Source organism: Pelmatolapia mariae, linkage group LG12, assembly GCF_036321145.2.
Source record: "Pelmatolapia mariae isolate MD_Pm_ZW linkage group LG12, Pm_UMD_F_2, whole genome shotgun sequence".
Lineage (NCBI taxonomy): Eukaryota > Metazoa > Chordata > Actinopteri > Cichliformes > Cichlidae > Pelmatolapia > Pelmatolapia mariae.
In genome coordinates this window covers 14,590,294-14,616,094 of record NC_086237.1, presented here as the reverse complement: position 1 = coordinate 14,616,094, position 25,801 = coordinate 14,590,294, and the positions used below count along the sequence as shown (strand labels likewise).

General features: G+C 38.9%; 1 protein-coding gene across 2 annotated transcripts in view; it reads left to right on the top strand.

Annotated features, from left to right (window-relative positions):
• Window positions 1–22,196, top strand: part of LOC134639379 (leucine-rich repeat transmembrane neuronal protein 4) — a 56,634-nt gene extending 34,438 nt beyond the window's left edge. Inside the window, exon 3 of one of the 2 annotated variants that reach the window (XM_063490541.1) lies at window positions 18,609–22,196. In XM_063490541.1, the coding sequence (XP_063346611.1) occupies window positions 18,609–18,827 (219 nt within the window). In that variant the 3' untranslated portion in view covers window positions 18,828–22,196. The remainder of the gene's footprint in view (window positions 1–18,608) is intronic. The other variant, XM_063490542.1, reaches the window with a different exon arrangement.
• The last annotated feature ends 3,605 nt before the right edge of the window (window positions 22,197–25,801 follow it).

Here is a 25,801-nt window from a genome sequence, read left to right as displayed (position 1 = left end):
CATTTAGACAAACAGAAACGGCTAAAATCTGGTTTATAAATATTGGCTGAAGGATTTAACTGAAGTGGCCATCTAAAAAGTTCATTCAATAATACAATGAAGTGAATGTAATAATTTAACAGATTAGTCTAAATATAGGCTTTAGTCAGTTAGACAGACTGGACAGATTATTTTAGGACAATATCTACAGAGGTGTGAAAAAATGTCTGCCCCCTTTCAGAATTCCTATTTTTTTTCTTTGTATGTTTGTCAATATTAGACAAAGATAACACATGTAAACAAAATGCAGTTTCTAAATTAAGGTGTTTATGATTAAGGGAAAAGAAATCCAAACCTATATGGCCCTGTCTAAAAAAAGTGATTGCCCCCTAAACCTAATAACTGGTCGGGCCACCCTTAGCAGCAAAAACTGCAAACAAGTGTTTGTGATAACTGGCAATGAGTCTTTTACTGTGCAGGAATTTTGGCCCACTCATCTTTGCAGAATTGTTGTAATTCAGCCACATTGGAGGGTTTTCAAGCATGAACCGCCTTTTTGTTTTGGTAGACAGCAGAATTCATGGTTCCATTTACCACACAGAATTTCTTTTTTCAGTTTACAGACTTATTTGAATCACCTTCAATATAAGACATTGTTCACAGCGGCTTTAATACTCGGCCGAACCGACAGGTCTGCCATCCGCACTGCCGAGCCACTGGCTTGCCTGAATATAAGGATTTTTATACTGAAGTACCATCGGAAGTTTTGAAATTAATGTGATTGCTAAACACAGCGGATTAATGGTCAACCTTTAATCTGCTTAGTTTTTATTCCCCATTTTGAGCAGAGGTAAATAATCAAATGACTGAGACCAAACTGAACCACTAGGTCTTGTAATCAATTACATTTTCTGTCTTCAATCCAGCTGGGCTTAAAGGAGGGGGGTGGGGCAAAACAAAAAAGCATAAAATCATTTTAGATCACTGCAGGATACAGACAGACCCTGCTGGCATCCTTTACACCCACCTTTCCTTCATCTTATCGCTGAATTTAAATGTATGTTGTTCGGAAAACATTGAGGTTGCTGACCTCTACTCCCTCGCTCCCTTCATTCTCTCCCCTCGCTTTTCTTATGTGATTTATTACTGGCCGTCCTGCTGGGTACATTGCATCCTGCTCAGCAGATAGACAGTGTAACTGAGTCATGCTGCAGCAGTTTTGTCAGGGTAACAAAACATTTGCACTGGGACTGTGAACTTACATCCCCAAGGTGACCTCCAGGGACATCCTGTTGGGCTACTCAAGGTGACAGCTGAGCACTTGAAGCACACTGAGCAGAAAGGGAATGCGCTGCAGTAAAATGAAGGAGGGCATCATGCGGATGAGATTCATTCATCTTAATAAAGAGGACCATCAAAGTGATGTGGCTGCAGAGCTCCTAGTTAGACAGAGGAAGAAAGGCAGGGAGACAGAGAGAGGAGGGAAGAGAAGCAGACAGGGCTATGGGTAAGGCTTTCCAGCTGTAAACACAATGTTCTTTCCCCGGCATCATTCCCCTGAATAGAACAGTACCTACCTGTTGGCAGCATACTGGCAGAAAAGCTCGTTTTGCTGAAGTGCTGCAAAGCACATTTTAATTTGACACCCCAAATGCTTGGTAGCACAATTATTCTTTTAAGTGAAAATCTGTCACACTTTCATAAAAATAAACGTGTTTTGCTACTCCACATCAGTGGCTGACATACAGTAGCACAGCAGCGATTCAAAGAAGAGTCGAATCACAAAGGCTGTTACATTCCTGTTTTAAACACCCACGTCTGTGGGGTCTTTCCCATAAGATATCTTCTGGCATACAGGGAATGATGCATTTCATGCTGCCAGCAGTGTGTCTGTAATAAATACCGGGTATTTATCTCAAGCAGGGAACAAACTGGGAAAATTGCATCGCCTACAGATGCTATGGCTACACTCAAGTTCATCATAAAATAGAAAGGCAAAGACGTCACTTATTGATTGACAAGTAATCTCCTGTAAAAACAAAAGCAGAGTGACAGCTTGAGTGGTTTTCCTTACAAGAGTGATAGCATGCAGAGAAAAGTGTACCGCATCACCTCCTACCTCTTCATGCAACCAGCTGCTTCCCCCTCCTGCAATATTTAAGACTGATCTGCTGACAAAAAAGCTCCAAATATCTCTATATTTCCATGTAGACGGGCTCTTTTTTCGTAGGCTTGTTTGTGTTTTGACAGAAATCTGGTCGTTTAGCCCCGTAGAGGATTATGCCTAATATTCCAAAAGCTGTCTTGTGTGTCTACATGACCAATTTAAAACCAAATTAATTTTGGTTGATGGCCCTTTTTTAGGGGCTTTTATTTGATGGGGCAATGTAGAGTAGACGGGAAAGTGGGGAGAGGGGGTGATTTACATTTGAGCCCAGACTACTGCAGTAAGGACCACAGCGTTCAGTGCAGGGGAAAAGAGTGTGAAGTAGATTAAAAAATTAAATTTGACATCTTTCATTTTGAATGTGTTCTATTTACACTGTAATAACAGCGTTCAGGTCTGGCTTGGAAACGGGTGATCTACAACATTCATATTGTGCATATTACTTTGTGCACGTGGGGTTGTGTTAAAATCATTGTGCATGCATGTCACGGTAAGTAGAGTTAGTACAGTTGGTCTTACACTGGGATTTTTTACACAGGTTTTATTGCATTTTCTAATACACACTTAAAGGTCACTAATGAGGTTACACTGTCTTTACAAGAGAAGCCCACCGACTGTGACTAACATTTTCAGAACCACTTTACTGTACACAATAAAAAGAAAAACTTGGTGGCAGCAGGATATTATCTTTTTTATTTCATGCAGCCTTCATGATAAAATCTTGTGCTTCTGCTGTCATGGTTAAAAACAAAGTACACAGGACTTAAGTATGCAGGCATTTATAAAAAAGTAAATCCTACAAAGTCCTAAAATTAAATGAATACAACTTCAGATGAACAACAATGCATGACACATTACAGTGTGTCATTATTTAATATTATTTATCAAATACACCCTATGCATCATCTGGTAGAACTACGTTTTGCAGCAATATCTTGAAGTGATCATTTTCTGTATGACTTTATCAGTAGCTCATATTGGTGTGAAGAAATCTAGGTGCACTCTTCTTTACTTTATTGGTTCAGTTCATTGAGGTTTGCAGGGATTCACTTATATACATCTCCACTTTGTCTGTTCAAAGGACATTGTTCCAGAAGCCTTGTGGTTTTGTTCAGTTTCAACTTTGCAAATCTAAGTCACTCTCTCATGTTCTTTTTTAGAGGGAAGAGGCTTGTTCCAAGTAAGCCGTACTTATTTAGTCTTTTTTATAATTGTCTAACTGTCATGAGCTTTAATGTTTAACATGCTAACTGAGGCCTATAGAGTCTGAGATGTAGCTCTTGGGTTACACAGTCTTGGGTTTTCTCTTTACATCTTTACAATACAAAGTGTCTTGTACAGCGTGACTTACATTGTGATTTGGTGATATATAAAAAACAAATGTAAATGAACTGGATGCTATTTGAACCTTAAGCCTCAGGCTGCGTAGTCAGATGGCTGATTGCATGTTTCCTGCTGTTGATTGATCTCCCTTTATAGAACCATTTATAACCATTCAATACAGTTTGTAGCTGGGGAAGTGAAAGAATGGATGGATATTTTTGGTAGACCCTAAACTTTACCATTTTTTCTGAGTCATGTTTCATTTGCGTAAACATATGCATAAATTCTTTAGCTGGCACATGGAGAAAATATCAAATGTTTATAGCTGTACAACAATAGTCGCTCCTGTTTCTGTTGTAATTTGGACAAAACAGGCACAAAGTTCTCTGAAGTGGATGAATCATGATACCAAAAAAGAAAATCATAATAAATCCAGATTTCAGAAGAGCTGTAGAGAAACCTTACTCAAATGACACCCACATTCCAGATGTGCCAGTTTGTGTTGTTTACTATCTTGCATGATACATGCAGTATGCCAACAAAAAGAAATATTGAAAAAGGAGAGAAAAGATGGTTCAGGGGGGTTGAAGTTATGTGAAGAAGCTTGCCTGATCATTTTATGAAACCTTTATTCTTATAAAAAGAGACAGCAAACAAACAGAAACCTGTTTAGAAACAAACTGTTTTGTTTATATGTGGAATAAAAGGAACTCTGTTACAGAGGATTGACTGTTATGGAAGCAGATAACAGTCAGCCCATCGGCCGGCTAAGATGAGGTGCAGGCTGCAGAGGTCACACTTCTGTCTTGCTCTGCACTTACAGATTTATTTTTATTTATTTATTTTTTATTTTTCAAACTCTTCAGTCTTCAGCCTTAAGTGACAGCAGTGCTCCCTCTGGAGCCACAAAGGGCTTTCGAAAGTTTTTATTTCCACATAATGCAGTAGTGCTTTCAAAGACCTGTAACCAGACTTTGATGTGTAAAATCAGCGGCTATCTCCTCCAAGCTTACGGCACTTTCATCTGCCGTACAGAAATAGAAGAGTTAAATAAAACAAACTACAAACACCATGTGTCACTAGAGCCATAAAGACTGATGCTCATCACAGGGAGCGCTATATATTATGGTATTTTATCTCTACCGCAGTCAACAATCACATGTTTATCAGGTGAAGACAGTTTAATGAGAGTGCAGTTATCGCTGCTGTGTGCAGCTGCATGCATGGACAGCATTTGTAATATCCCGGGCTTTTAGGGAAGTGGCATGAGCAGCACCAGAGACACGGCATTAAAACAAAAACCAATCTTTGGGATCATTGCCGTGGAAAAGACAGTTTGAGACTTCTGAAAGTGGGGCAGAACAGTCCGTTTGTTTGACAGGAAGAAGAAAGACGCTGTAATGCGATTCCATGCAACAGCTATTCTATCACAGAGCTGGCCCCGTGCCTCTTTGCTTCACTTGTATCCTTTAGCAATTTTCACTTCTCATCGACGCAGATGAATCTCTGCTGGGCCTTCAACCCGATCGTCCTAGTGCAGATTGTTCCTCTGTGGAAATATCACAGGAGGCCAACAGCTGGCTGTAGTTCATTTTTTGTCACCTCACTTTTTCAGCCACATCATTATTGAACAAGTCTGTTCAAGTTCAGAGGAGATTTCAGACTGTAGCACTTAAACAGATGGCAGTCCTCTAGGCCTTTTCTGCAGAAACAAAAGACTGACAGAGATAAATCTAAATGTAATATCTTTTTCCTGCAGTTTTCTTTTCGCAATCAGTTGTTTCCCTGTGCATAAGTTGGTTCTCCAGCCAAGAATGAGGCATATTTAGAGCAGTGGAAATCTGTGTGTTTTTGTGTGTCTCCTTCGATATATTCTTCCTTAAAGATTTGATATTAGTGTGAAACTTAAGCGGATATTCACACAATGACCCTGCACATAAACTATCATGTGTGGCATACAGAGACCCGCATGCAATGGCACATAATCTTCCACAGCATTAAGAGTTAGACATACAGCCTATCCTGTAGAGTTATCACCATGGAAACTGGACAGAAGTGAAAAGCCTATACTACGGTGGATGGAGCAATGGCATAACAACATCCTAGGCCCTACTCTGTGACATACACAATATGGAAAAACTTTATCTGCCAGCCTCTCAGAAATGCAAATCACTGGCCATCTTTCCACTTTAGCATCCTTTATTTTACTTCAACCTCAGCTCTACAGAGTCTATGCAGATCAACCTGAGCTCTCAGAAAGGGTCAGTCAGGTATTTAAAAAGGGTGAGAGCGGTAAGAGTAATAAAAATTCATAAAAGATTCTTCAGAAATCCTGTTAAGCTCTATATATCAAAAGCTAATGATTATTACCTTGTTCAGACTTTGAGCTCTCATGGTTGAATGCTTCAAGAAAATCAGCTTTCACAGTATATGCTTGAATCGCCGCAGCAACATTTTCTTGGTAACAACTGACTAACAAAAAAATCCATGTCTTATCAAACCAGCTGTCTATTTTGTGCTACTGTACTGGCTGCCCAAAATCTAGGAGCTTCTTTTCCCCTGCCCTTCTGTACTTTCGAAAAAATATATATACTAAAGCCACTACAGGGATTTAGATTGGCAATGGATGAAATGACTGTGGAGGCCCATTGTTTTGGTTACAGCCCTCAACTTGACTTTGCCACCTTTGGTGGTTTATGTGTGCAGCAAACATTTTGTCAAACATCCAAATAACAGTTTAGGCTCTAAGTGAAGCTAAAGCATTTTGACAGCGTGCCACCAGTAATATAGTGGAATGTGCATAATTTAGAAACCTATGAGTAATAACGCTATGTTTACAAGAGCCTCCTTCACAGAGGCCTAGACACAGGTAGGAGACAGCAAGGCAACCATCCGTTGCTAGGGAAAAATGAGCATTCCCCACCTGGCTGCGAGTAGTTACTGGAAGTTAGCTGTGCAATCAATTGCTAAAGCAGGCCTAAAGACTGGTCAGTGACACCTCTCCACCCATTCACCCCGCTAATACCAGTCGCTGGTGAAAAGATGCACTTTTTCAAGTTTCACTGTGGTTAGTTAGCAAGTTTTTGCAGAAAGGCCGGTGTCTTCCGTGCAAAATTCAAGCAACCAGGGGAACTTGCAAGCGATCAAAGCAATCACAAGGAGGTGTTTGGTGCAGTACCCTCTTTGCTACTGATTGCACACACAGCCAGTAACCTCCAGGAGCCTGACTGGCGTTCTTCCGAGCTCCTTATAATACCATGACCTGGATGCCTAAGAACCTACACAGACCGTTTTGAGAATACATATTTTTCTCTAGAGACCGGAGGTAGCAGGGGGTCCCCAGCCATTCTCCAGCCCTGTGTGATTGATTTAAAGCGTGCCACCTGTAATATAGTAAAATGTGGATTATTTAGAAGCCTAGCCTGTTGATACTAGCTAACATAAATATACAATTTTATATAACATTTTAGCTAGCTAGAGGCATCTTGTTAAAATTTAGGACCTCAGTTTCATGTTGTGATACGTTCGGCTGACAGTTTTTGCATGCAGTTAATGGGGTGTTCATAGCATTTCTTTCTTTTTTTTGCTGTTTCCACTGACTCCTGGCCAGGAAATGTCATGTAATTGAATTTGGCAGCATGTTTCCTTGATTGACAGGCGTTCATGCCTCCTGCTTAGCCATGGTGGTTGCTAGCTGTATTCCTCCCATATCCCACAATAATTTTCCAAATTCTGGCAATCTGAAAACCAGCCTGAAAAAGGATCCCTCTATCATATAGTGATTTCTGGCAAATATAAAATGTGCCTATGGTCATTTGTTTAAACAATCAGAATCTTCAAATGCAGAACTTCCAGCGTACGGCTCATTTTCTAAATATAGTCCAGGAGAAAAATGTAACAGGAACAGTTTGCTTGAGACTAATTACTTGCCTTATGGTATTTGTCAGTATTTTCCATAATTAGCGGCTAGCTTGTTAGCTCGTCTGCTTCATGCTGTTGTGTCTCCCTGACGATTCCAACATAAACTGGAAAGAAGAGTCAAGGAGAACAGAGTATCATTGCAGAGGAAAAAAAGCCACCAGGAGGATTATAGAAGTGATGATTTTTTTGCTTTTAGTTAGTCTGATGCAGGCCCCAAACCAAGGCTGAGTTTAGGTCTATACCGATCCCCCTTTTTAATCCTTAACCCCAACCCCTATCCTCTCTGTATGCGTTTAACTCTAATCCCCAAATTAACCTCAAGCCCAAACCTTCACTTATCCTTTTTACAGAAGTTACGGCTGAACTCTGTGGCTTGTTACTAAATGCAGTCGCTTAATTGGACTATCGGTATAAGATGTGAGCAAATTACCATATCTCTTATGTCCTGCAGTTCTTGCATATCAGCAGATTCCCATAGAGTTAAGATGTTTTAAATAAGTGGAAGGCAGGACTTAACTGTACACACTGTATCTGTGCAATCTTTCAATCAAACAAAATTTGGCCCAGCTTCTCTGCAGCAGCCATCCGCACAGTCAGTGTGCATTCAGTCTGAACCAAGGTGACTGTAATATTGCCATTGAATACACTAGTCTTTTATATCTTTCTTTAACTTACTAAATTATCTGTGCTTTGCAGCATTAGCTCTGCTTTTCACCTGGCCAAGGCAAGGCTGATAAACTATAGATCCATCAGACAATGAAATAGCTCGGCCGTGCAGCACTGAATCCTCTTTCTTTAAGAATTACTGACTGTATGCATCTCCTGACAAACTTCTTTTTCTTTTGTTGATATAGAGCTTTTTCTAATTTTAGTTACCTCCCTCCCTTGTTTTGTTATTTCTCCAGGATATATCTTATATATGAAGATGGACTTTCCTTAGAAAACTGGCATCACGTTTTAAGCGGATATTTGCAAATGTTATTTTTTGATACAGAGTAACGTTAGCAGTGTCCACCATGCACTCTTGATTGCACTAGCTGATGGAACAGCAGCTCCTATAAATCAGGGGTTCTGTTTTCACCCAGTCCGGACATGACCACAGCGTCCTGATGCTTTACTTTGTTAACCAGCTACGCTGCTACAGTAGGTGCTAAATTCCTCTGTCTGCACTTTGATGTCGGGAAGAACTTATAGAGATTTATGACAAAAACATATGAAAGTAGACCAAATCAATCAAATTCCCACCATCAAGACCAACTTCCCCATGCATCCATTCTCCAGAAAAAAGAAAAATAATTATTGAAAGTAATCATAGATGTTTTACGTTCATTTTAACTGATGAGAAAGCCTATTGCATTTGCTTTAATTATCACCAGACTGCATTAAAATTTTAAAGACCTGTCTAGCTGAATTAAGTCCAAAGCAATTAAAAGAAATTAGTATATATACCCCAGCAAAGCCAACGTGGTCTCTATATTATTTCAATTTAAATAATACCAGCTCTGACTTGTGGCAATTATACATACAAAAACCCCCCCCCAAAAAAACAGCAGTTGGAGTTTCTTGTTGCAAATGATATCCATTAGAGGGTCTGGCATGCTAACAAGAAGGTTTACTTTAGGCCTTTGTTCAAATGGTGAGAAAACCCTCTGCTGTGATTTTTCTTTCCCTCTCACAGCAGTGTATAGCCTTTAATACATGTTACAGGATAAAAGCAGAGTTTATCCTTACTGCATGTGTGATATCAGCTACATAAATTAAATACGAATCTTTAGCAATATCTTATTACACTATATATTGCATCGCAGTTTCAAGTAAAGAGGTGTGACCTTAGAAGTGAAATTATTATTTTTTTTATTATTATCATTTTAGAACTGGGGTTTTTTAATGGCTGTTTTGACAAGCAGCATCAGTACATACTGAATGTGTGTGCTTGAAAGAGTGTGTGTGTGGTTGTGTGCGAATGTGCACTTAGGAAAGTGTGTGGGAGTGTAAAGAGAGAGAAAAACAGTCAACGGGGGAGAATGAACCAAACAGTGTAGCACACATCTCTGCTTAGTGCATGCCTCTCGATGAATATGGATTCATCTATGCATCTACATTTTCTTGGCTTCCATATTCAGGTTACTTATATCTACATATATCAGAAAAGACTATGTAGTGACTCATAAATTGTCCCTCCAGTAAATAACAGTAAATCTCAGCAGGCATTGCCAACATTGATGAGCAGAAAATGGGATGAGCAGCATTAGGAGGAGATAAATCCCCACATCTGAAGGATTATGGTTATTTTGACAAATGCAAAATGCTTTTCAAATAGAAATGTAATTACATGGTCAATATTAAAGTCAGCAGAAGATGATCTTTCTGGAATTCTAGCACACGCAGTATCAAATTGTAAAACTATTAGTTGCCTTTCAGATGGAGGTCAGCGTCTGGTCTCCTTATTGCTACTAAAGCCCTATATGGAGGGTGCTAACCGCCTGCTATCTTGTTCAATATATGTTACATGATTTATGAAATGAAACGTTCTCCAAGGACAATTTAGCCTCTGTCTCTTGTATGCACATTTCTGACCTTCATAACAACGCATTTCCTCTGCTGTACCGTATGTCCCGCTTAATTAAGCTTACTGACTACTTGTTATCAGCTTCATGTCGGCAATGCTCATCCCGAAATTATTTTTCAGTTCATCCACGGTAAGCAACAATCAGGGAAGGGGAGTCTTATGGCCATTAGGATGCCATTCAGCAGCCTTGGGTGTGCAGCCTAATAGACAGCAATGATAATAGAGGCTTGTCTGTGCTCTCTCACCGCAGCGTTGACCACTGAGTGAATTATCCAGCTGACAGAGAGCAGCAGCACAGCTCGGGCGGCGGATGTTGTTAATATGCCAATGAGAGCTCATGCCTCCCGTGCCAGTCTGAGGCATGCTGGCATGGTGCAGCTGCCTATCACGCAAATGGGAATTATTTAGCTGCAGCTTGACCTACATTCAGAGCAGTGCAAAAGGGGGACCACCTATGCGAATGTTTTCATTAGCATCACAAAGCTAATCGCTCGGGAATTAGAATTAATTGCTGTGTACTGTTCAGATCACTGGCCTCTTTAGCATCTGCTGCAAAGTGTTTTCCAGTGGGTCAGCAGAGCGCTCTACTGGAGAACTGTGACATTTGTAATGCAGCCCCAAAATCACGAGAAAGTCTGAAGTTACACTGAAAGTTTATGATGCTAGGAGGCTGCTTAGAGTCAGGACCATGCTTTGAGAAAATGAAGCTCCTGGCTACAGCTAGCTTAGATGAGCAGGAAGACTTGCATAAGGGGGAAGTCTTTAAAGCCCACTGATTAGCATGTTATAGCTTGTTTCGTCCATACAAAAATCAAATGTTACACACTGTTTCCAGTCTTGGGATTAACTTTAATCAGAAATTTAGTAGACAAAATCCTCTGAATCTTCTTAAATAGTTTTTTTTTGCATTTACTAGTTTGAATTTTTTTACTAGCTATTATTATTCTTATTATCATTATTATCATTATTATTATTTTTACCATCTTGTGGCACTTGTTCACTTCGCGCCTGTATTAAAAGCCCAGACATGTATGTTAATTTTGTTTTGTTCATTTTTCCTGTTTTCACTGCCTCGAGGCATTGTAAAACCTACACAGGTTTTTGTGTTTTTATTTTCTCTTTTGAGCACATTGAGTTGACTTACAATGAAATGCGCTATATAAATAAAGTTATCATTGCCATTATCGATTTATTACATTTATTTTCATCATATCACGAAAGTAGTCAGAGGGCAAAAAAAAACAAAGAAATGAATATTAGATAAATATATTTATTCTTCTTTGCAAGACACATATTCATTGCACGAGACAAAATAAGCAGTTACCGGCATTATTAGTCTCGCTGTTTGAGCACAGATTTACAGGAGTGTAAGTATCACGGCATAAAACAAGCAATCAGCAAAATTTTGTTACAAACAACAACATCCATATAACATAACAATAGACATGTAATGGCAACAATGTACGTGTAACACAAGTTCAATGTTCATTTTGAGAGCAATTACTACACAAAACTTATATAATTAGTAAGAAGACAATTCACAGACACATGGGAATGTACTGATAATGTTTGAGATCAGCTACTATATATAATACATTTAATTTGTAAGGACTAGAGTGGCAAAAAAATTCTAAAAGCTTTTTAGATTTTGACAATTCTGGTACTCTAGATTAAACTGACCATGTAGGAGGAGTTGTGGAACAGACATACACACACTCCGATTATCATAGTAATATTATTATTATCATTGTATATTTTGCTGTCCAACATATAGTAGATTTGACCTTAAACACCATCGATTATAGCGAGGAGCAGAAAGTCTTCTATCTGAATTGAAGCAGGAAAGCAAAAAGGGCTTTTTTAAATCAACTACATTCATAATACTGTATTTCCAAGAACCATATTCCTGATGTTTCTTTGAAAACTGTAGCTATTCCAAATATTGTGGCATCTGTGTAATCCACTCTACATTTCATTAGCAAGACAGTGCTAACTTTACAAAAGCACTAGATGTCACAGAGACAACTTAATACCACACACAGAGCAGTCTTGGGAGAAAACGACTGCAGGAGCTGGTAGTGAATAATTTTTCATATTGCTTGAGGTGAGGATTTTAGTACTCATGTTTTGCTGAGGGCACACACAGACTGTGGAAAAACCACACCCTGTAGTCATTTATTTTCCCCAACTTTTCGTTTAGGTAATTTCTCCGTGTTTTGATTTGTTACTTTGTCGTTTATTTTTTTTCTCGTTTCCGTCTCATCCAACAATTTCATTTTCTCTCTTATCTGAAGCGTTAACCACTGCTCTTTTTTGTGTTATCAACACTCAATACCCAGTACACAACGCCACACAACTAAACAGAAAGAAAAGAAAATAACCTAAGAAAAAAAGGCATTATTGTTTATTCTAATAGCTGTCACCACTTCAAGCCCAGAGCAATTCCCACAACAGTTGAGAAGATAATTTCTTAACACTTTAAACTCTAGAGGTTTTCAGTGATAAACAATGAATCATAGCTGAGAGGAAGATGTGGGGGAAAAAATAGAAAATAAATATGGGATGTAATAACCCGAGGTATAAATGTACCTCCGTACAATATAAACAGCAAAGAGTACCTGAATTAAAGGTGTAGTTGAGGTAACGGCCTCTGTGGAGGACACTTGTCGTGTTCGCTTCTCCTGAAATTCACTTCAGGGTAAATAGGTCAAGCTGCAGTTTAAACAGTTAACATAAAGTGAAGACAAGATCAGGCTGATGCCAGATGTCCGCTCTATTACCTTGGCCGGTAGCCAGTGACTCACTGAATAACGGCGTACACTTGTCAGGAGGAAACAGAGCTATTCTTAGATGGCTATTGTAATCAAGAGATTTGAATTCATTTTATATTTTTCTGCTTTTGTAGCGCACAGCTAGATTGGAAGGGACTTTAGGAGCCATTAAAGTTGAGGAAAGGTGACGATCATTCCTCAGGCGAAATCCAGCTATATGCAGCGTTCAGCTCTGTTGGCAAATATCCAAGCAGAGGTAGCCAATGACTCACCTCTCTAAGAGCTCCAACTATAACAGCCAGCGTTTCCCCAATATTCCTGATTAAACCTGAATGCTAAGTCAGCTTAGATGGCCAAAAAGGGTTTTACTCTTTTCCTCTGTGTAAAGACATGAAACTGATCCTGTTTTAGATCAGCACTTCAGAGATGCAGATATTAAAGATTGCCAGTGAAGAGCAGGGAGAGGGCTCTGTGCTCTGTGGAAATGGAGCCCGATGTTCCGCTGACCTCAGAAATGTTCTGTTTAAACACAAAACAGCATTTATCCCAATCTTAATGACCGCCAGCTGCAGCAGCTTCATCAGACCTATGAAGGGAGATGACATTAAGTTAAGTGACTTTGTTTTGACATTTTGTATTTTAGTTATTATTGGACGCTATTATCCACAGAAGCTGACAATGGGTGAAAGAAAAGCTGTTGTCTTTAACAAAAACAGCGGAAGAGAAAAAAAAAATCAGCTGGTTAATTTAAAGTGGTGTTAGACAACTTCCCCCGCACTGCTCCCCCACGCGCCGCTGTCATAAAGTGACTGAAAACAGAGGCAGGTTTTTTTGTTTTTTCCTTTGATGTAGTAAAAGTTATGTCAACTGAATATCAAGTCTTCTAGCTTCCTCTATTGAATGAATGGCTGTATGAGATTCACATTTTCAGGTTTTGCCACTTTCCCTCTCTGTCTTATTTGCCTTCCTTTTTTCGTTGCATGTTAAATTCAAATGTTACTGCAGTTGGTCTGATGCCTACCATTTTAGCAACATGGAGAAAGCTATTGTTAGCTACTGGGGAACAAAGCAGTACCTCTTCTGCTTTGGCAATTAAACCTTCTTGTTTCTGGGAGACTTTTTACCAAGCAGCAGAAACAATTCCTCAGTGAAAATTCTGTTTAGGCCTCAGTTACACCAGCCTAGAGCCTGGTTGACATCCCCCTGGAACCGTGATTGCCACAGTCACCCATAGTTTGCATGACTTTGACGTGACTGCAAGCATTTGCTAATTAACCACGGAGCAGTAGTAAAACTTAAAAGTGCAACACAAATCAAAAAAGGAAAATATTTTCTTCCAAAGTAAAACTCTTACTGCTGAAACCAACAGGCTTTTTAGTTTCACTATAGCTTTGTGAGCAGGTAAGTATTTGCAGACAGGCCTTTTTCTTTTAGTGTTGCATGATATAACTCTTTGGGACTACAGTAAGCAACTTAATGTAACCGCTTGCCAATCAGTTGGGGAATACATATTTCACCAGCTGATGAAGGTGTCACTGCACCACTGTGGCTTTAACAGCTGATTTCACAGTGCCTGCCAGTAGCCTCCAACAACCACTCACAGTCAGGGAAAACTAACATTTTCCTAGCAAATGGTGGTTTCTGAAGCAGTTGCCAAATGGTCTCCATGCTTGTGTGACTGAAGCCTTCTGTAGCCCGTTAAAACCCAGATTGCATTACGCTGTAGCCATTCACTCTGCAGTCAACATTTATTTCATAACGACAAGTTAAAGCCAAACTGCCCATTTAGACGTCAGTATATTGTACACAGATAGTGACCTTTGAGTTAGAGGACAGCTGTTTGTGTGGCTCACAGCATGGTTAGTCATTTCACCTGTTTTGTTCAGACTGAAATATCTCAGGAGCATTTCCTGATTTCTTTATGGTTTTGAACAGTCTGTACGATACTGGATAGTTTGTCATGATATGTGGTATAGACATTAATTTTCCCAAAATACAGATTGGAAAATCTTTGGTGACCCCTCTAAACTTTAATTGCACCATTAGGTCAGATTACCAGTTTGCCATTTCATTGCTTCATGGCCAGATACATGTAATAGTACTCCAATAACCTCTGTGTTTACTGCCAAGTAATACATGTTAACTAACATGATAAACTAAACAGATAAACAGTGAGTTTTAATCCTGCAAAGCCCCAGAGAGGGTAATCAAATACATACATGCCGAGCAGGTTTGTAGCGTTAATGTAGCATTTTTTCATTTTAGCTCACAAACATGAGCACAAATGATTAGATATTTGTCACTTTGATCACTAACAATGGTTAGTGATAAGCTTTCAGTTTCACAGATTTTGTTCAAAGTGGACATCCTGCATTGAATTTCTCTTGCTTCACCACTGCCTGAAGCATATGCCCTAATGTTTTGCATTGTTTTAACACATGGCGCTTTATGGGCTCGTGCAGCCGCTTAGTCTTGTTGAAGAGTTCATATGAGAGGGTGCCAAAATATAGGGTAGAGTGAAAGATATTCAGTAAAAATCATTAGGGTGATTCATACTGTAAGTGCGAAATCCAAGCTTCCACTACTTGACGTGTCACATCTCACTACTTCACTCACTGTTTCAGTGAAAACTATTCTCAATGATGAGTGTTTAACAGTTACAAACGGTTCTGCTGAGCTTAACTCTGCAGTGTCTGTAGAACGCCCACTATAAGGATTCATAGATGAACTATATAGCATGGTAATGTGTGGCTTTATTTCTACTTTTTACAAGACAAAAGCCATAGCTATTCCTGATGGTCATTGAAAAAATACTGTGGAGGGCTTTAATAGAAAAAAACGGAGCCCATGAAATGGAAATCATAGCCGGATTTCTTGGCATTTCATCCCACGAATAGAAACTTAGTGAGTGCTCTTTATATAAGCTATAGTAGGTGACAGTGTGAGTGAAGTGCTGGAAAAGGCTGCAAATGATTAAAGTGTTTGAGGAGGTGGCAATAAACAACAGGGAAAAGGTTCAAATGCAGCGTGGTTGTTTTGAAATTGTTGTGGGTTTGTTGTAATGTATGTGTTTATTGTAATATGCCTATGTGTTTTGTGATGGGTGGCATATAATTACCCATGTCTATGGTTTTCACTGAGGCATCTCCACACTTGCTGTACCACGCTGCACCCTCTGGTCAAGCAGAAAAATGAATCTGACTTTGGCACCATTTGAATGATCAGTACATTTTATATCCTGCCCACAAAGATGCAACTTTAAACCTCTGTATAAAGATTGACTTGCAAACACATACCAAAAATTAGACTGTAGACAGTGAATCAACAATTCTATCTGTATGACAAAAGGGGAGTCTCTCTCAATGCTTAGGTTTGCATTTTTCTTTTAACTATGTGCATTTCCCATTGAATGTCACAAATCCTTCACAAGCCCCAAACTGTTTAAGAGGTCATAAGAAGCTTTTGGGGTGGCTGTGGCACCTCGAAGGAGATAGAGCGGGCCCTCCGCTAATCAAAAGATCCCGAGGTCCTCAGTGTGCATGTCGAAGTGTCATTGGGCAAGATACTCAGCAGCCCTCAGAGTCTCATAGGTGTCTGTGAGAGAGCAGTGCATGAATGTGTGTGGAAATGGCTGAGTGTGGCTTGTAGTGTAAAGCACCGCGTAGTGAGAAAGACTGAAGAAGCACTGTGTAAATGGTGCCCATTTACCATTTCTCTTTCAGGTCTTTTTGTGATGTCTGAACTACTGATGCTGTTAACAATGATGAGACCTATATGATTATAGCACTATTCCTTTCTAAAGGTGTATTTATTTTGTAATTACAGATCTGTACAGGTCCCTGGTGGATAGGCGCGAAGGCCAAGAAAGCCCTTTATAGTCTCTGCAACTGCAGCTCAGTTTGTTTTATAGTACCTTTGGATTTCATGTGGAATTAACTGGTGAAGTTAAACACAGGAGGCAAGAAAGTGTTGTAGAGGCAAAGGTTGTGGGTGCTCTGCCAATTACTTCTGCAAAGAAGGAAAGGGCTATTGGTTTGACCAGCTAACCAGGAAAAATTTATATCCACTTCACTGCTTACGTGTTTGACTTTTACTATTGTAATAATTGGAGAAACAAGTTCACGGTGTAGCCTTTCCCCTTTGGCAGTCTGTACCGAGAACTCACAGATCCGGTTCCCCCCGCATTTACCTCATTTTGCATTCAGAGCATTGTTGTTCATGAATTTTTTATCGAGTCCTCCGTGTAGTGTGCAAAGTTCAGCTGTTGAATTAGACAATGGAGTGTTTTCAACTAATCTTCCCATTAGAGTGGAGAACAAACCGAGTCGTATCGTTTCCGAAAAGGAAAACATAACCTTTAGAAAGCCGTTATTTGAAATTTAAGGGTCTGAATGGTGATGGCACTCTGAATCTTGACCCAACGAGATAAAGAGAAACCTATCTGAAAGCCATTTCTGCATCAAATCAGCTTTCAGCAAATCCTTTTGTGATCCAATAAAATAATCCAAGACAGCATATTTTACAATAGATGTGCTGCCCACAACTAAGATTACAGCGAATTGGGATTTTTCTCACAAGCACTTTGAATATATTCTCCATTCTTTATCCTACACATGAGGAAAGATTACATTGTAATGATTGATAATGGGATTTTATTCCTGAGGATATTGTGAAAGTAAATGAAAAAAAAAAATGGTGTTATGTATGTTTACATGACTCTAGGTTTAGAGGAAGTATTAAAGCTGAAAAGTTGTTCTGCACGTGTTCTTTCTGTTGTTATGTGAATGTTTCTGTAGACTGCACAATCACATACAGTGGGGGAAATAATTATTGATTATTATAAATACATACTGAATTATAATAGCACCAAACAGTTGTCACCTTCTTAAGAAACGTCTCGCTGATGGTGTTGTGTAGGTCTATAATCCTTGACAGCTCTTTGGTCTTACCCATAATAGTGGAGCTGTTGGTGACACTGTGTACAGCCATGCTGTATATAAACGATGTAAATAAAATGAGTTGAGATCAAGAGTATCTGTAATTTATTGATTGATTGATTGTAATTGAAGTGTCATATGGGCCAATCTGTCAGAGAGATTTGGTTGGATTGTCAGGAATCAAATACTTATTTCACTCATTGACATGATCGTTAAAATGAAAGTACCATAAAAATTATTTCTTTTGATCTTTTTTACAATTACAAATTCAGCAGGGGATCAAATAATTATTCCTCCCCACTGTGTGTGTGTGTGTGTATATCTATATATATATCTATATATATATATATCTATATATCTATATCTATATATATATATATATATATATATATATATATATGTATATATATATATATATGTGTGTGTGTATATATATATATATATATATACACACACACATATATATATATATATATATATATATATATATGAATATACATTAGGATATTAATATCAGTATTGCACAGGCTGTGATGCAGCTTTATCTCGTTTAATTGACAGAATTCAGACCGTGGTAGCACGTAAAACGAAGAGGGGTCTTTGAATCAGCAAAGTGCTTGTAATGTAATAAGCACTCTCTTCTAAATGGAGCCTTGACTCCATTTAAAAGAGGGCAGAAAATATGTGTGCACTCTTGCTTAAGGCTTTCATCTTGCATATAAATCACTCCTGAAAGTGGGTGTTTGAGCGCCACAGATTTCAGGTCTTGGGGCGCATGCTGTATTACCGGCCAAGGCTGCATTAATGACAGAGCTGTGCCATGGCAGCATGAAGTAAATTAAGCCAATTCCAAATATTCTAAGGATTTTTTTTCTTGCTGTTTTAAAAGCCTTACCCTTACGTGTGTTTCTTCTTTCCCTCTACTTTCTGTTTCTGTCTAGGTACCGCGGCAGCTGAGTGCTCTGACATTGTACAGGTGTGAGCAGTCAGTTCTGGATTACTGCCATACCCACCTGTCGCTGCACCTCAATGTGGGCATGGAGCCCTCCACTCAGGCGCAGGGAGGTCCAGGGCCAGCATTGTACCAACCCAGCCTAATGGCTGCCCTCCCCTCAAAGCCTGTGCTGCCTTGCCCCCAGACCCACTCCCACCACCACTGAGCTGTGCACACAACGAGGCTCTGTCTCCAAACTACTGTACGTCAGCTGCACATAATCACAGAACTGCTCATACGAAATAAAAGGCTGTGTGGGAGGAAGCTGGGACTGGTAAAGAAGCAAAGGAGACAATTAATTTACTGCAGAGCATCCTGGAACCAGGGTAATGAAAATGAAAATATTTCTCAGTGGAAATAAAGGGGTGCAGCAGTTTTGATTAGTGAGCTTCTGACCTACCTGACCCTCAATGTCCTCAATTAGCAAAGGAGGCTGAACTTCAGCATGACTTTCTGCATTCTGCTTTGCCTCTTGAGGAGTATTAAAGATAATAATTTCATGATTTGTTAATCTTATTAAACATATTTCCTTGACTTCTCATAACGTGGACACCCCTCTGCTGTGCAGGTAAAGTAATCAAAATGCAAAACGTTGTAAACAGAGCAGGGGGAAACAGCATGATAAGCAACTGAGTAGCTGAACAAACGAAAGCTCGGCCAAGCTGAAAGGGTTTCTACTGTTTTGTTTTCTTTTTTTCTTTTTTCTGATCATGCTGTCAGTCAGAGGTCTCTCTCAAACTCAAGTCCCTGTAGCGTTTTTCATTTCGAGAAATGAGCCTCTCCAATGAAATTACCCAAGACAAGAGAAACAAGTCCGAAAATAGCGGACAGTAATTGTTTTATAAAATGTACAGCCCACACATCTTGCTGGCAGTCAGTATAGTTTACATGGTGACTTTTGAATTGCTTAATGATTTGTGATGTTGATCACGTTCTTATTCATTTGAGAAATAAACAGAGGAAAAATAAACACCAAGTACAGAGCTCGGTGCACTGGGACGTTCAGATGTTTACTTTTCATCCTTCATTTAAATCACTTATGTGGCTAATGGTTTTTGGTTTTTATAATGTGTTATTCAGCCAATTATCTGATTGTACACTTGCATATCTACACGTGTGCTTTTTACAAAATGCTACAATATAATATATGGCAAATAAACTGTGGTAAACGACCGGAAACAGTGTCATTCATCAAGTTCAGCGGTATCAACCCAAACAACTGTCTGCTGTACTTAGCCAGCTGTGTAGGTGGTTTAAACTGCAGAGCACAGTGCACAGCACAGGCAGGACTGTCTGATAATGATGTGTGTTTGGTTTTTGCCTTATTGATCAAGACCCTGATGGTAACTTCTCTTGCTTTTCTTCTTCTGTGACTGTGTGGTATCTGATGTGATACAGTAAACTCGACTCGCTGAACTCATACACTTCTAGGCTATATTGCTTTCAGGGAAGGAAAACGTGTACAGATCACCCAATTAATATCCTGAATATTGTTCAACGCAGCAGTTCTATGTTCTTAACATAGACACAGTTTACGATGAAATTGGTAAAAGGTTATTGTGATATAAAAGTATACATAAGGTTTTTCTGCTGGGAATTGACCGTTAGCTAAACCTGTCCAGTAAACAGCAATCGTCAAATAATAGTTTATCTACAATAACTATGTGCAGCAGACCTGCTGAGCTTTGGTTTTCTGCACAAAGTGAACTGCTAACCTGCAAAATCAACACTCACCATTTAAGGAGATTATTAAGTATATGATGTGAATGATAGCATGCCCAGCTTACGGCAATAAGCAGTTATAATACAGTTGTAATAGTAACACAGTTTTACCTTTGAGGCCAATGAAAATTAGTTAACTAAACTGTTTGGGGTTTAGCGTCCCACAACTAGGCAAGCTCACTACACAAGTCCCCAGAAGTTGGTCCTGAGTACTGATTCAGCATATTGTAGAGTAATATTAGGAGCTCAGTCCTGCTACACGTCTGATTGATTTAATTAAATCTACGTAAATATACACGCCTAGCTAGCTATGCCAACAGGCAAAAGAAGTAAGACTAAAGATTTAAATAAACACAGGAGGGGGCGCTTAATCACATGTACAGTATATGGACAAAAGTTTTGGGGAGACATGCTTCAATTTATTAATTCAGGTGTTTCCAGAATTTTATACAGGCGTATAAAGCGCCTAGCTATGCAAATCATAGCTAGATGCAAATCATTTGTGAAACAATAGATTTTTCTGAAATTCTCACTGATCTCAAGCATGGAGCTGTAATTGGATGCTGCCATTGCAAAAAGTCAGAGTGTCCAAATATTTCTGGCACAACTTCACCTGCTTCCAGTGTGCATTGAGAAGGTCAAAGATCTGGTGGCGTGAAGACTCCAGCGACACTTGAAGCACTATGGAACAACTTTATTAGCTGACCAACGCGTTTCGGCTTGTGGCCTTCATCAGGGTCATTACAAAATACCAAACAGTTTGTGTTTAAATAAATAAAGAAATCCAAGTGAACCAATCACACATAAACAAGCTGACCAATCAGCATTTAAGGGGGTGGTACTAGCCAAGGCATTCTTATTACCGACACATAACATACTGACGATTTGTCACGTCCCTATGATACGTGCCGGATTGCGGATGAAATCCCATAGAATGAAGCTCCCGGCATTCCAGCCGTGTATTCCAGCCCTAAACCTAACCTTAATCCTAACCATAACCATAACCTTAATTGTGTTAGATAGTGTTTTCCAAAGCGATTCATGATGAGAAAGTAAAATAAATGTACATGTGCAGATTGAGTCCAAACGATTCTCATGTTTCCTCCTGTTTCCGAACACGTAACATAGGAATGTGTTGTGTGACCGAACGCGTAACATACCGATGATTTGTCACATAGCGTAATATGTTACACTTTGGGAACAAGAACGTGTTGTACTGGCTGCCTGGTTGGCTCTGGTTCAACTCTCAAAAAATGATTTTAAAAAAATTATTAACTCCATAATAAAAAATTTGAACTAGTTAACAGCAATTATCATTACAATAAAAGGTTTTTGTTTTTTGGTTTTTTTTTTAAAGGTCTTTGAAAATCTAATTAAGAACATAAAAGCAAAATAGTGTAACTCGCAGAAACTCATTAATAGACCTGCATTCATACCTGTAGGAAATAAACTCTTTAAACAAAATATCCAGAACGCTTCATGGTGAGCTTTATTTTTTATTGGCATTGACGCCATGAAGCCCAGTCAAAGAGGTGATAAAATTAATTTTATCAGGAAAAAGAGAGATCTAGTTCAACTTTTTATTATGGAATTAATAATTTTTAAAACAAATTTTTTTTTTTAAGTTCTTGTGATTGCTATGTGTAACTTTAACTTTTTCTGTGGACCTTTAAGAATGAGCTACTTTTGGATATGTGGGGTGATTTTCAGTCCAGAGTCAGCCAGTACCACCCCCTTAAATGCTGGTTGGTCAGCTTGTTTATGTGTGATTGGTTCACTTGGATTTATTTAAACACAAACTGTATTTTGTAATGACCCTGATGAAGGCCACAAGCTGAAACACGTTGGTCAGCTAATAAAGTTGTTCCATAGTGCTTCAAGTTTCACTGGAGCCACCAAAAAGTCACTTGTGTGAAATTCTTTCCCTCCTACAGATTTCATAAGTGGTATTATTGCAGAGTTACAAAGTGGGGTTGCCAAGTGCTGAGCTGCATACTGTGTAAAGGTCTCCAACACTATGCTAACTCCAGAGTTACAACCCTCCTCTGACATTAACATCAGCATAAAAGCTGTGTACCAGGAGCTTCATGATATGGCTGTTCATGTTCATAGCTGTGTAGCTCTGTGCATTTGTCCACATAGTGTATATGTAAATTTTGGTCTCCTTTATTTAGTATAATTATTTTATTACTTTATTTATACTTTATTTAGTATAATGTTGACTATGTTTGAACTGCATCTAAACTATCTTTTAAGAAACTCATCAAAATAATATATAGCTATTAAATTTTTACTAAAGTAGTTAGCTAGCAGCAGCTATTTAAATCTGTTTATTTTAGCTGGCCAAGCCATTGCTTGCAGGGGCGTCTTGTGTGCATCCATGTGAAATTAAGAACCCAGTGAATGAAAAATAACACCGATGATTTAACAGTAGATTAGCCCCTAAACTCTAATGCAACAGTAATGGATGGGGATAGGGCTTAGCAAACGGTCAATTGTTGAGAGGCTTTTTGCAATATTGATTTAAAAAAAAAATGTTTTTGAACATGTGACATCACAGATTAAATTGTACTGAGAAAATTATATTTATTATACATTTTGTTTTCTATGTGTTTGAATAGAAATGTCCAGGGATGTACAATATTCTGTCATTATCAATACTGTATCCATCTCCAGTCATGCATAAGCTGTACTCTGAATATTTTAACGCTGATTGTATAAAACAAGTCATCTGGCATCATGCAGAACAAATGAATGACGCATTGATTGTGTACGGCGGCACACGTGTATGTCTGATTTTCAACAGTTCCTCAATAACAGACATTTTGACCATGCTCCGCCTGGTGTTCCTCTTTTTAAAAACAGAAAGAAAGAAAGAAAAATAAAACAGGCAGTGCAGAAGATATATCTGCTTATGACAACACGCTCTGACACACGACAGATTCATGCTGCTTGAGGATTTATTGCTCTGTAGCCGCGCGCACGGAACAGTTTAATGACACTGATAGACTGCGTATACTGCACTCGCTTCAAGTGTTCAGAAGAGCGTTGAGAGAATCAGGACAGTGAGGAGCAGTAGATGCAACACAATAGCATCAGACCTAAGCGTTTGCATGGATTTACACTAACAGGCTGATGACTCATCATACTTCAACCACCACTGACAAACACCTCTGGAGCAGCTCTGTCTCTACAACTTTACCCGCAAACTAGGAAGATAATTATCACACACATCACATCTTAAATCAACTGTGTGACTCACAGAAAGGGAAAAGAGCAATACACAAAATTTTAAAGTTTGGAGTGTGTAGAACTAGGAGGGTTGATAGATGATTTTTACAGGTCACAAGAAGATTTAGGCATGTGGAAAAAAAACCAATACAAAAATCTTTTTCTAATATAGAAATGTTGTCATCTGAAACCTTGAAATGATTAAACTTATAATAAAGTATTGACTGAAATAGGCTGAAAACAGAAACACTCAACTGTTCCCAATTTTGTGCATGCACACCGAAGCCAGAAGGCCACTAGAGAAAATCATTCTTTTTTAAAAGGACAATGCCGATGCTTTCACTGTACAGGAACAACAACCACGCGCTCCTTGCAGATGCTGACTGGCTTAATTTCTTGGAAATGAAAAGTGCCAAGGCGATGGTAACGTTTTTGTTTTTGTTACTTACTTTTATCGGTTTGGACAACACGTGCGTCCTTCTGACAATCTGTTGGCACTTTCTTGAAAAGCAGGCACAAGCTATTTTCTCACCCCCTCTGAGCTGTCAGAGTGTGAGGTAGACAATGCAACACTTTATAGTATATGGGCTTAAAATCCCTTCATCCCTCATCCCGTTCCATTGATTTCATCCAGCGATCATATTTCCGGGGGGTTCAGGATATCGTCGAGGGAGATTTCCACATTTACAATTCTCATAAAAGCACACTAAAGTAAAGGGTAGAGAGAGTGTAAAAAGTTACGATAGCTTCTTCATTCAATCTATTTTTTATACTGGTTTTTAAAATCGCCCCAAATAGCTCTGTCGACTTGTTTACTCAGATGTTCTGAAATCAAATAAAATTGGGCCAGATGTTTTTGCTTTTGGCATATTCTAACCTAAATTCCTCTCATGGATTCCGAGTTGTTGCTGCAACACAACAGATTAGAGAAAAATTTACCTTTTCAAACTGTGACAGATGCACGGATCATCTCAAAGTTGCACAGTCAAAAGGTATACATGCTTTTGTTTGTGGCTGTTCTCCAGGTGTATTTCTCTTCCAAAAGGGCTTTGTCTCACCCGCCAGTTTAGGATATGTTTGAAGTATTGAAGGATTTGAGGTCAAACTGAAGTTTCTGTTTGTGTTCAGCCGCTTTGCACGTTGCCCCGTCATTCAAGAATTGTGTTGCAACTGCTGGCGGGCAATGCAGCTGTGAAAGCTCTTGATTTCCCCGGGGAGTTACATTGCTGCTACGCTCACAGTTTGAGGTTACCTTTACCATTTCAGAAGCCCAATATGACACTGGTATTTTTTTTAACAAAATGCCAAATCACAAGGTAATTGACTACATTCCTGATACATTTTATAGTCAAAAGGCGTAGCCACTAATGCTTCCAAGAACCAGCAGCATTGTTTGTCACATTGTTTGTTTAAGTTGCCTAAATACTAATTAAAAATCTTGGAGTTGGACATAATTATGCCTTGTAAAGGTAGCTGCCTTTTACCTTCGCTACTCCTGAACTCATTTTCCACTGCACAAATATAAGGTGTTAAACTAGTACAGCATATTTGTTTTAGTTTAAGTCTTACTAAGTCATGACTCTGGATTCAAATTGGATGCAAGGTTTTTATTAGCTTTTAGCATCTGGACAGTTCAATTGGACACCTGCGACCTAAGTGTTTGTTTGTTGTTCTCAGTGAATGCACCAGTGTTAAACGGGAGTTGAAAACAGCAACAGCTGAGCCTCAGCTAAAGAGCTTGAAGGTATCAGGTTATGCGTATAAACAACAAGAGCCAGAAGATGGGATAAATAGCTTATGAGTGAGAACACTGCAGATGTCATTTTAAATATGAATCGTCTTTGAATGAATAGGAAAAAACAGACAAAATAGAATTTAGTGATAGGCTGGTGGCCTGTGTGTGGAGGATCAATGCAAGGACAGCAGAGGAAAACCACAATATAATGCAGCTAAAGCTGCCCACAATGCAAAATGTAAAAGTGAGAGAAAGATGAAGACAGAGGCAGCTTGTGGGAATATGAAAGTGATGTATGTATGTATCGAAATGGTAAAACTCCTGATCCAGCACTTCTGTTAGCTAAATGTAATGTACAAATACTATTATGATGTATAAATAGGAAAACTATACCAAAATTAGATGTGCAAATTAACATATTTTAATTTATATACACATAACATATGATATTT